Source organism: Garra rufa, chromosome 4, assembly GCF_049309525.1.
Source record: "Garra rufa chromosome 4, GarRuf1.0, whole genome shotgun sequence".
Taxonomy (NCBI): domain Eukaryota; kingdom Metazoa; phylum Chordata; class Actinopteri; order Cypriniformes; family Cyprinidae; genus Garra; species Garra rufa.
The window spans coordinates 25,048,379-25,061,433 of NC_133364.1; the positions used below are offsets into that span (position 1 = coordinate 25,048,379).

General features: G+C 37.6%; 1 protein-coding gene across 1 annotated transcript in view; it reads left to right on the forward strand.

Moving 5' to 3' along the window:
- trhde.1 (thyrotropin releasing hormone degrading enzyme, tandem duplicate 1) overlaps positions 1-13,055 on the forward strand; it is a 132,420-nt gene that overhangs the window by 77,808 nt on the left and 41,557 nt on the right. The window contains exons 7-8 of the mRNA XM_073838893.1: positions 671-736; positions 9,551-9,616. Coding sequence (XP_073694994.1) covers positions 671-736; positions 9,551-9,616 — 132 coding nt within the window. The remainder of the gene's footprint in view (positions 1-670; positions 737-9,550; positions 9,617-13,055) is intronic.

A 13,055-nucleotide genomic window follows, 5' to 3' on the forward strand; every position in this document is an offset into this window, starting at 1 on the left:
AAGATTTGAGTTTCTGCTTCAACTCTCTTTCCAGCTGTCAATTAGAGCAAAGCGGGATTCTAATTGGCTCTTGCTTCTCCTCAAGCCCCTCCCACTGATTTCCTACAGGCTCTGTGGTGTTATGAACTCTGTCAGTCACAATGCAGTGATCCTGACACCCAGTCGTCCCTCATCACTTCCTCCTCACACTCTGAGGACTGTGATATCCCACAACACATCCCATGAGTCCTCAGCGCTAACAGGAAGTGACACTCATCACATAGACTGTGTGTGGAGGAAGGGATGTGGAGAGATGGGAAATAGATGCTGTCAAATGAGCATCTCAAAGTCAGTCAAAGTCAAAAAGATACAAATTTATGAAACTGCAGAAAACAGCAGGATGAGTGTCATAGAGTCCTTTGTTTAGACGAACCTTGAATACTTGAAAAGGAAGACCTGCTAGAAGAAGAAGACACACATTTATGTCCAGACAAAATAATATAAGAGCTTTAATAAAAACATAAGCTTCACATTGTTGCTTTTAAACCCTATAGAATGTAATGCCACATTGACTTCCATTGTAAGTGGATTACTGTATTTTCATACTATGCATATTTAGCAAATAAACTGTATGTAGAGCAGGTGTAAATGAGAAGCTTTTACTGAATGTGTTTTTCTGTTGTGTCTGTAGGGAGCCGCTCTGATCCGTATGCTGGCGAACGTCATGGGACAGCCGCTATTCCAGAGAGGCCTCAATGTAAGTCAATAGTTTTCTTTCATCTTCTCTTTTTAGTGGTCACACGTTTGTACGTTGTACTCCTAATGTGTTATGGATATGTTTAAAAGACTCTATGTATGAATTATACATTCTGCATAAATGCAGCTTTAACAGGATTGTGGGGTAATATCTAAAATACTTCTAAATTTGTTCAAATCCTTGTTAAATCCTGTGAATATTCAGAAAAGCTGAATGTGTTGCAAATTAATCTCACCATTTAACACTTGAATATCTTAGTGAATGTTCATGTTCTCAAATCCCCTCAGGTTGTTCGGAGTGTCTCGTATGTTTTTGCTACAAGTGTTTGGGAGATTATGCAGCCGTGTCGGTTTACATGTGTTTCTTATCTTTAGAGCTACAACAGCTTGTTGTCATGTCATGTGCAGCCATCACACTTGAGGTGAAAGCGGCACAATCAGACAAGTAATTAAACATGCTCTGTGTTAAACTGGTTTATAGAAACTCAATGTTTGATATAATGTAGACGTGTTGATATCAGCAGGTGAGCGTTCACAGCTGGAGTATCAGCTTGAGGCCTTTAATTTGCTGTTTGTTTATATGCAAGGTCGTCTGCTCCAGCTGAAGTGTTTTTAAGTTCTCTGAATCTCTTCCTGTGTCCGTCTAGCAGTCAGACCTCCTCTGGAGTGAACAGCAGATCTCTTGATGTGTTATTAGAGAGTATTAATGGTTTTGTGGACACCATATGGCTGCTACATGAAACTACATCCTGTAATGTGGTGAAAGGATCTGGGCCGTGAACAAACAGGCTGCAGGTTTGAATCCAGTGAGAGTCAATCTGTAAATGAACAAATGTAAATGAGTTAAAGGTACAAATCCCTCCTGAAGTGAGTTCACACAGTTTCAGAGGTGTAAGATTCATGTACGAATTCCTCACCTTTTACATCCACATTAATCACTTTTCAAAACATCCGTAAGTTCTCGTTTTATTTCTTTACGCCTGAGATGCTGTCAAAAGACTGACAGTTTTAGAGTTGTTTTCTGGGTTATTTTTGTTGTTGTGGTTTAATGTTGTTTTTAGTGGCTGGAAGCACAATCAGGTTTACAGGTTCACAATTCATTTACAGATGTAACATCTGCATACAAGCTTTATATCATGGTACAAATACATGTAGGACCTGTAGACTGATGTGTCTAATGCACATATATGTGTACATTTATCTTTAACTGGCTGTAACTGTAATTAGTGGGTTTGGTTTTGTGCAATATATACTGTAGTAAACCTGTGATATTATTAGCAACATCAACTTCTTCTTTTTTTAATGCAACAGCAAGGAAGCGTGCTAATGAACTCTGTCTGAATCTTAGTTGATCAATAAATCAAGACATGGTGGAGGAATATCTGGAAAGTAATATCTTAATATAGTGTCTTATGAGCTCCTAAACTGCTCTAGATCTAAAAGTCTGAGTATTTAAGAGGAGAAACACACCATTACACATCTGCCAGGGATCTGGCTCTCCTCTTTCATCTGTTGTCTGTCTGTGTCTGTTCACTGAAGCTAATTTCATTCTCTCAGTGTCTGTCTTTTGCTTTGTGTGGCATCTCTTCTCCTCCTCGTGTCTCTGCATAATTGAAGCAGCAGACATTCGTGAATGCTGAACAGTTGAGAAACAGCAGACTGGCTGTAGTCTCGTCCAGATCACCATTAACCATCCCTCTCTCTCTTATTCTGTGAGGATGAGGGCGTCCTCATTGGTAAATGTTGGATGGGCTGCTGATGCAGGCGGATGAATGTCTCTTATAAAAGAATAGAGGGAGTCATAAATGAAGTCTGAATGGGTTTTAGGGCTCGTACAGCTGGCTGGAGTGATGAAGCGTTCCCGTCTCATTTACACACACTGCCCATTGCTTTTAACACCACTTTCGGATGGATCATATTATGGGATGTAGAAAATATTCATTCCGGCTGGGAATGTGAAATGCTTGACCTATGAATAGCAGAGGACAAGTGCTTCAGCCCTGGAGAAATAAACTTCAGTGTGTTATAGTCCATCTTCATCCCTCGGATGTGATTTGGAACCGCAGGAAGCTCCTTCCCTGGATTCGGTGCTTCATAGTCATGTTTGTCAGCTCTCAGCAGGTTCCTGACTTGAAGAATGGCAATCCGTGAGATTCCCCGCGGATGTTGTGGGCTAATAATTTGTTTTGAACACAGATGAAATAGCCAGATACTCCTCGATTCAATTTCCCGGCATTCTGGAAAACAGAGAAGATCCATTTTCCCATCTTCCTCTTCTTCTCCCAGCAGCCCCTCTGGCTCGGCTGTTCGGCCTCATTATTACTGTTTTCTGTCTCTCTCTTATGGGAACTTTCAGTATTTCTGTCTGTCTCTGTGTGATTGATGGGGAGAATAGGTAAACACAGCACCTCACCAAACAATCTACCTCTATTGCCTCAAAATTACTTTCATATGCAAGAAAATTGTAGACATATTTCTACTTGTATTACTTTTGAGGGAACTCATTTAGTTGGATGAGTAATGAATTATTTATGATCTGCTTTGACTGTTGTGGTGAAGGTTCCTGCTGAAAACTCGTGTTTTAGCTCCGGGGGATTTACATATCGAAAGCGATCAATCTTTAGTCTCCCTTTGTAGGTAATTTGGCCTTGCAGAATCAGAAACCAAAACCGAATGTGGTTATAATATCTGATGAAGGAACGTTCAGGATATTATTCTGTGCTGGAGAGTGTCAGAGGAGTAACTAGCCATTACTAATTAGAGTAAATTAATTACACCCACAACCATCCCACTGGAATCTGTTGAGTTATGAAGTGAGTCTTTGTATTTATTTAATTATTTAAAACGTGTGATATACTGTATATTTTGTGACGTGATACTCAAATAAAACTAAATAACATATAAGTAAACAGTAGACATCTGTTAGGATTCACTGTTTCCTGTCTCTCCGTAAGAGTTTTTGGTCACTAAACAGTGGTGGTAGAAACACAGTCATTAAAATACACACTTTTAGGCCAGGCAGACTGGAAAATGTCAACACCAACATAAAATGGCTCTGAGTGGTCCCTCGCTACTATGCAAATCTATGCAAATGTGCAGACGAGGTATTTAATACTGCAACAATCACATTCAGCAGGCAATTTCTACCTACTGAATGAGACCGGATTGAAAGGACAGTGGTCAAATATAGAATTAAATGTCCTTTTACAACCACAGAATGCAGTAATTGACTAATCAGTGTCATGTATTTATAACAACACAAATACATTATTCCAAATTTCATAGTAAGGTTTTTCCAAAAGATTTCAGCCTAGTTGCTATTTATTTATATATTTATTTAGTTTTTAGTAGTTTTAATAATTTCAGAATGGTTACACAACTTGGGAAATCTTTTACTTTATTTCCATTTCACCCAGTTGAAGTCAAAATTAACATAGACCTTGCAGAATCTGCAAAATGTGAATTATTTAGCCAAAATAAAAGGGATCATACAAAATGCATGTTTTGTGTTTTTATTTAGTACTGACCTGAATAAGATATTTCACATAATTTTATACATATAGTCCACAAAAGAAAATAATAGTATAATTTATAAAATTGACCTTGTTCAAAAGTTTACATACACTTGATACTTAATACAGTGTTGTTACCTGAGTGATTTACAGCTGTTTTTTTTTTTTTTTTTGACATGGTAGTTGTTCATGAGTCCCTTGTTTGTCCTGAACAGTTAAACTGCTTGCTGAATCCTTCAGGTCCCACAAACTCTTTGGTTTTTTAGCATTTCTGTGCATTTGAACCCTTTCCAACAATGACTATAAGATTTGAGGACAACTGAGCATATAATACAGAAGTTTAAAACGCTCACTGATGCTTAAAAAGGAAACACAATGCATTAAGAGCTGGAGGGTGAAAACTTTTGAACAGAATGAAGATATGTAAATTTTCTTTTTATTTTGCCTAAATATATATATATATATATATATATATATATATTTTTTTTTTTATTTAGTACTGCCCTTTAGACGCTACTTACATGTTTCCCAGAGACAAAATAAGTTAAATTTACTCTGATCTTCAAAATCAACAAGTTTTCAATCCCTGGCACTTAATGCACAATGTTTTCTTCTGAAGCATCGGTGAACTTTTGAACCTTCTGTAATAGTTGCATTTGAGTCCCTCAGTTGCCATGAACTCATGAACAACTATCGCTAAAAAAAATACACAGCTGTGGATCATTCAGGTAAGAACACAGTATTAAGAATCAAGTGCATGTAAACTTTTAAACGGGGTATTTTTTATAAATTGAACTTTTATTTTCTCTTGTGGACTATATGTAAATGTATTTTGTGTAAAATATCTTATTCAGGTCAGTACTAAATAAAAAATAACATGCATTTGTATAATCTCTTTTATTTTGTTAAAATAATTAACATTTTGCAGATTCTGCAAGGTGTATGTTAACTTTTGACTTCAACTGTATATAAAATCACCCTTTTTTTATCTGACTGACTGATATGGCATCTAGAGTTATTTTTACTCCTCCCTGACTGCCTTGCTGTGGCAGTCAGCAGAACACATCAGTGTCAAAATAATGACAACACACTGTGACGGCCCTATCAGAGGCGAGATTGGACCACATGGTCACTTCGCTTCAGGGCAATAACTCTGCTGTTGGAGGAGAGAGAAAGAGAGAAAGACGAATTGCTCTGTTTTAAAACAGATTCATCAGGATGGTAACACGAATCTGGTTCTGTTCCAGACTTAAATCCCAGAATCTCAGAGAGCTCAGCAGAGCATGTAGAGAGATGGAGGCCAGCTGGACTGGGTCACGCTGTCAGGATCCCAGTGCAATTTGCTCAGACCTCTCAGCATGACGTCTGTTCACGTTTCAACAAGTGCCCGTTTTGATTCGATTCATGAAGCAAAGGCTGAAATAATTGCCTTATTAAAGGAATAGTTCATCCTAAAATGAAAACCCTGCCATGCCCTGCTCACACTCATGTCATTACTACGGAGCCCCTTACGTCACCTGTAGAAGAAAAATAATTAATCCGTGGGGACGGTTTTGCAATTCGTTCCCTCAGTTTATAAACCGTACTCACGAATTCTTAAACTGTTCCCTCGGTTTAACAAGTCGTGCCCACGGATTAACAAACCGTACCCACGAATTTCCAATCCGTGCGCTCAGATTTTGTAAAGCGTACCCTCGGATTTTGAATCCGTACCCACAAATTCATAATCCGCGGCTTTGCTTTATTTAATAATATTTTTCAAAATATAAAATTGCCTGAATTAAAAAAAAAAAGGTTAAAAGCAATACAAAACAAATAATGTACAGGTTATGTTGTCATTCCTTTGCTCTCAAACTAAATGCAATGTAATAATAGGCCTTATTTAATAATAACATTAATAGTGCAGCATGCATCTAACTCTGGGTGAAAAGCTTATCACAAATCGCCAAAATGAGTCTACATGTTAATGATGAATACACAAACACATTTCCAAAACTGTAAAAGGTTATTATAAAATAAAGCATGCATTGTGATAAACAGTTTACTGTCTTAAGTGCACTCATTTATTTAGTCTACAAATTAAAATAATAATTATAATAATGACTATTATCAGTATTATTTACTGTCACAGAGCTATTAAAATAGTTCTGTTTTGTATGTAATGGCAAAGTGACTATATTCCGTTTCATTTTTTTTTTATTAAGTTAATTTAGAAAAAAGGTTTGGAGCATTTTTTGTTCCTTAAATATAAGTTTTTAATTTTTAAAGTAAGGATCAGGCGACCAGTGGCAGACAGTGAGTTGATCGTGTTTGATCAATTTTGACTTATCAGATAATCACGACTTGCCTAAAATAAACATAGATATAGTCTTAAAAAAGTTAAAGTATAAAACAATGTAATTTCATCGTTAAAATAATATAAATGTGCGTTATTAGGCACATATGCAATCGTTGGTGCGGAGAGTGGAAGCTAAGCCGCTTTGCAGGACATTAAGGCGCCAGCGCAATCACTTGCATTTTTGCAGTGGATACAATTTAAAATATTTCGTCATTTTAGGTCAAAGTAATCCATCATTCGGAACTGTAAAGGGTCTACTTTTACTACTTTTACTATCACAATATCAACAAAACAAAAAACAATCATAATGCCCTTTCTGTCATCTCAACAGGAGCGTTTCTCAGCGAATACATACCTCACAGACAATTACAGGTGTGTATATATAGAATGCTTTAAATTATTACTTAATGAAATAATAAAACAACTCGAAAACAGAAACTCTTTCATTATGTAGTCTGTAAAGATTAAATTCCCTCTAAAGGCGCGTCTAAATAGGAAATGGCTGCTTGGTCGTTACTTAAAAAAATTGAAAACTTATATTGAACGAACAAAAAATGCTCCAAACGTTTTTCTAAATTAACTTAATAAAAAACGAAACGAAATACAATCACTTTGTCATTAGATGCAAAACTGAACTATTTTAATAGCTGAAACAGTAGTATAAGCTGTTTACATCATAATACTTAAAACAGTAATTATTATTTTTATTATTATTATTTTATTATTATTATTATTATTTTTATTTATAGGCTAAATAAATGAGTGCACAAATGTGTTTGTGTACTATTCATTCTTAACATGTAGACTCATTTTGGCGATTTTATGATAAGCTTTTCACCCAGAGTTAGATGCATGCTTCACTGTTAATGTAATTATTAAATATGTAATATATTACATTGCATTTAGTTTGAGAGCAAAGTAATGACAACATAACCTGTACATTATTTGTTTTGTATTGCTTTTTACCATCCCCTCTCCAAACTCTATTGGTTTTTAGAAAATTCAGGCAATTTCATATTCTGATAAAATATTATGAAATAGCAAAGCCATTTCAACTGCGCTCTTTACCATATTATTTTGGTGTGTTAAAGTACCATGATCCGCACTTACAAAACAGTCTTCATTTTAGCGTTTATTTTACATTAATAACCAATGGGATAAAACACAGGTGTGGTGTTTTAGCAGCTAATTTATTGGTGATTAATATAAAATAAACGCTAAAAACTCTGTTTTGTCAGTGTTGCATAGTCTCATATAGCCTACTATGAGAAATAATGTTTAATAAATGCAATACAATGCCTCCCGCACCTAAACAGGTGGCCTGGTTGAATTTGGGGGCGGGGCCACAAATCCGTGAGTACAGTTTACAAACCGTGGGAACGGATTGCTAAAGCGTGTGCACGGATTATGAATTTGTGGGTACGGATTCAAAATCAGAGGGTACGGTTTACAAAATCTGAGTGCACGGATTGGAAATTCGTGGGTACGGTTTGTTAATCCGTGGGCACGGCTTGTTAAAATGAGGGAACAGTTTAAGAATTTGTGAGTACGGTTTATAAACTGAGGGAACGAATTGCAAAACCGTCCCCACGGATTAATTATTTTTCTTCTACAGGTGACGTAAGGGGCTCCGTACATTTCAAATCTCCCAATTTTTTTATTTTTTTCTAGTTATTCTTCCCTTCGTTTTAAAATTGTCCCCTCTTTAAGAGCCAGTGTGTCTGCAGTAATGCTGTTGAGTGCTGGTATCATTGTTTGAAACTGTAAAAAACGGATATGTTTGGTGTATTTGACTTCAGAAGAGTTTAAATATATTAATATAGATTACCTGATTATTGTATGTTTTTGGTGAATTGAAAAGTACATTTGTGTTCTTCAGATTTGTGTTCAACTTTTTAAGCACAGTATAAAGGAAGTTAGAAACCAGTCTATTGTATGTCACATGCTACAGAAGTAGCAGAGCACAAGCAGTGTTTTTTTTTTTTTTTTTTTAGCATGCTTTCTTGACTCCAGCAACAGGAAGCGGATTACAGTTGATGGGTGTATCGCTCACGGTCACTCAAGAGTTATCAAGGAATCTTGTATATAGCCGAGAAACAGCTTCCCACCAGATGTTCTTATCAGATGAATGTAAATGTGCTCTTCAGGATCAGACTCCTTCTTTATTTCGCCCACAACCTGTATAACTGACACTGCAGGGCAGAACACACACACTGATAATGTAGCATTTGGCACAAGCGCTGCCTCTGTTTAACAGATTATAAAGTCTGTTAGCAGTGAAATGAATACCCAGCGGTGTCTTCGTTTCAATAATACATGACAATACAGATATTACATCTAGTTTTCTATGTAGATTTGCCTGTTTGATGTTGAGTCACTTTCATTATGCACTTTATTGAGTTAGTGTGAGGTGTTTCCTTTCTTCCCAAAACTCACATAAAAATGACATACTTATAAGTACTAGTTCCTTATTAATAAATGTTAACTTAAAAGTATGTTTACCAAATTTACCATGCTGTTTTGGGCATGTAATATGGTAATAGCAGATAAGTGGTACATAGGAAATACTTTGTATGGTGTATACTGTATGTGCGTTTTACTCATTTAATAAATCTGTTTTATTTCAAAACTCAGCCTGTTTATTTTAATGTGAACAGTTTGACCATCTTGAAAGAATTGCCTGTAAAATCATGTTGCTGATTTGTATGTTACTCATTCAGTGACACGCTGATGCAGCATCGACTCGAACAACATAATCAGCCTCTAATTGGCCTCCTTATGGTCCTCCTTGAACTGACAGCCAATCACACCCAAACATCTGCTGCTAATTTGCATACGTTCAGCTTGAATTGAGAGGATTAGTAATGTTATTGTTTGGGCTTATTGGTTTCCCAAGTTCACCGTTCCCGTCCAAGTCCAATTTATTTCTCTTCCAATATTGATCTCTGTCTCTGTCTGTTTGCAGGATTACTTGATGACGCACATGTACGGGAACGCGGCGAGAGATGACTTGTGGAACAAATTTTCCGAGGTGAGATTTGACGCATCTTGTGGTCCATGAGCGGGAATCAGCGCTGGGGTCAGTGAGTGTTGGGCGGCAAGTGAAATTGTGTGTGTTCAACCTACTTAAATTCACCCAGTGCATCTCCTGCAGGCAGGTGTTCAGAGATTCCCGTGCTGCATATAGGTCAGAGGCCATTATATAACTGCACATCATCAGCCGTGCACAAATTTATGCCAATACACCACCCACTCACATCAACGCATAAGGGTTTTATGGAAATGCCACATGGGAAAGAGTTTGATACGGAGGCTGGGTTATATTTGATAGTCTTGCTTTTACACTTAGAATGGAAACGTTTTCTACAGGGAAAGGTCACATATTGATCCAGAAATCTGATCACTGTAACCTGCTAAATGCAAATGCTCACAGATACTGATAATGAAGGCTTGATGCTGCTGATTCTGCTGATTTTAATTAACTTATAAATTACTTGAATCTTATCAGATCCCGATTAGTGAATTGTCACATAATTGCTGACAAGCCTGATGAGTCTCTCAGATTAAACTTGAGCATCTGCCCTTCAGCTCAGGTGTAGCCAAGAATAACCAAGAAAAAAGCCAAAATGATCTTCTGCTGAAGGAAAGTTGACCTATTTAGATGCTTCACTCGGGCCTCAAAAATACAGTTTTTATGAGGTCTGACATGAGTGCCGTCCTCCTGACAGAAACACTCAGTTATCTTTCCTGTAATACGCTGATTCAGTTTCTCTCTTTTAGTAGTACCATTGAGGGTTTAGCAACCATATTGTACATGGCGGACTTCATTTCCCATAATTCCTTCAGTTCATACTGAAACGACAAATGTTGCAATGCTAATACAAAGTTCCTACATTAAATGAGAAAAGAACAATATCATGGATGGAGGTATCAAGTAAGACTAGCTCACATTTAACTAACAAATGCAACTTAGGACATTTTCTAATGGCTGGATGATTTAAGCTTTTTAAGAGGCACATCAGAAAATGAAAAGGCATAAGACACTTAAAGTAAGAGTGAGAGGAACTTCTAGCGACTGTGAAGTAAACAGTCATAGCCAACAGCCACAATCACATGGAAGTTAAGCACTGGCTTCAAGTCATCAGCTCAAAGCAAGTCCTCTCTCGCTCATCTCACAAAGTGTCATGACTTTAATGAGATTACTTTCAAGCGTAATCTCAAAGTTATTATAGTTTTTAATGGAACAGCAGGACATTTAACAGCTATCAGCGTCGTATGAAGCATTTTGTCATTCACATCACTCTCCCAAATGCCGGCTGATGGGCGCCGCTTCATTTTTGCCTTTCAAAACTGAGCGGATTTAAAGGTGAATTTATGTGAAAGGGACGGACCTGGATCCTTGTATCCTCTCAGTGGCCGTGTCTATGAGCCACTGACGAATTTAGCTACATTAACAGTCCATGACAGCCCATCATCTAATGAATACTGATATGCGCTGTGTTCATTAGCTATTCATGAAATCCAATTTGCTGCAATAATCTGGCAGTGCTTAGCGCCCACAAAGCCCTTTGTCAAGCTCACGACCCATCGCCGGACCGGCCTTCACTTCCTTTAATTATATCCAAAGGTACAGTAGCTTTCTGAAAGCCATCCTATAGAAAATTATTCACAATGTAGGAACATCGGCTGCCGTCATCAGCCTCTGCAGAGCCTCTTCTGTATTCACACGGTAAACAAACCATGAGTCATTGACAGCTGTGAGAAGTCGTCCGGTATAATTTGGTGTTTTCTACAACCAAGTCATCTCATGCAAGCCTGGTTAGTCTCGGATTTTAATACTCATAATGGTCAGAATCATCTGCTATAAGCAAGACTGTGCCATTCATACTGGAGAAGGGAAGTGCACATGCTCGACTGATCTAGTCAGGTTGATGTTTGCAGAATGCAAGAGAGCCTGACAGAGCACTTTTGTTTCTGCCACCACACTCCCCTTCTACTCCCACGGGTCTCCACAACACACTGACTCGGTGCTGCTGCAGAAACACTGTAAATCTCCACCGGTTTACAACCAATTTTTAAAGAAACTACCGATTGACCCTGGTAAACATGAAATGCTGAACCTCGTTAAAATGCGGTGAAATGAAATGATGAAAAATATCTGTGAAGCCAATGACATTCACACTGATACAAAAACTAACAAGCTGCCTGTCTACACACCTTGTTTAAATATCAAAATACTGATTTTGCATGATTGCTAACAAGGATGCCAAAGACTATAGCCTCTACCATTAATCATTAGTGGGCCTGTTTTGGGCTGGGTAATTTATGGACAACAGTTTATTGTGTTTATGCTTAAAAGAATAGTTCACTCCAGAATTAAAATTTCCTGATAATTCACTCAACCCTGTGTTATCAAAGATGTTCATGTCTTTCTTTCTTCAGTCGATTTTTCTCCATATAGTGGATTTCAATGAGGATCAGTGGGTTGATAGTCCAGATTGCAGTTTCAATGCAGCTTCAAAGGGCTCTACACGATCCCAACTGAGGAATAAGGTTCTTATCTAGCAAAATTATCATCACTTTCTAAAAGAAAGAAAAAAATTATATACTTTTTAGCGACAAATGCTCGTCTTGGACTACCTCGACTTTAAGCATTACATAGACATGTTGCAAAAGTAACAAGTGACTTAGGCAGAAGTGTTTACAAAGCGAATGTGCAAAGAAAGTCAAACACCCTTTACAAAAAAAGGTAAAACAACAATGTCGGATGATTTAAAATTAGGGATGCACCGAATCCAGATTTTTGGGATTCGGCCGAATACCGAATCCACTGTTTAAGATTCGGCCGAATCCGAAACCGAATACCGAATCCTACTCGCATCCTTAATCACACGTTTTTAGCTGTGACTGTCCTGCTGGCGTACCTGAAGTTGCTGTATTTTGGCTGCTGTCTGTAGATTCCTTCATGCACAACTCGTATTCTTTTGGATGTTTTAGACGCAAATGTTTTAACATCGGCGATGTTGTGTACTGCTTAGGGTCCTTGCCACCACGAGACAAATTGGCATTGCAAATTGAACATAAAGCTCGACTTGAATCGCCTTCTTTTGGTTGAAAGTACTGCCAAACAAAACTTTTTTTGTTTATGAGTTCCATTTTCAGATTCTTACAGCCTACTACATTCGAACGGGTCCTATGTAAACACCTTCACGTAATCAACGGCCGTGTGACGTCGTAGCGGAAGTCTAGGGTTCGGTTTCGGTGGAAAATAAATCTAAGGTTCGGCCGAAACCGAACCCCATCAAAAAGCCCAGGATTCGGCCGAATCCGAATCCGAATCCTGGATTCGGTGCATCCCTATTTAAAATTGAGTTTTTGTTCTACTTTACCTTTTTGAACGCGTGACCTTTCCATCGTGATTACGTAATGCATGAAGTCATAGACACGTATTGTAGAAATGAGCATTTGTG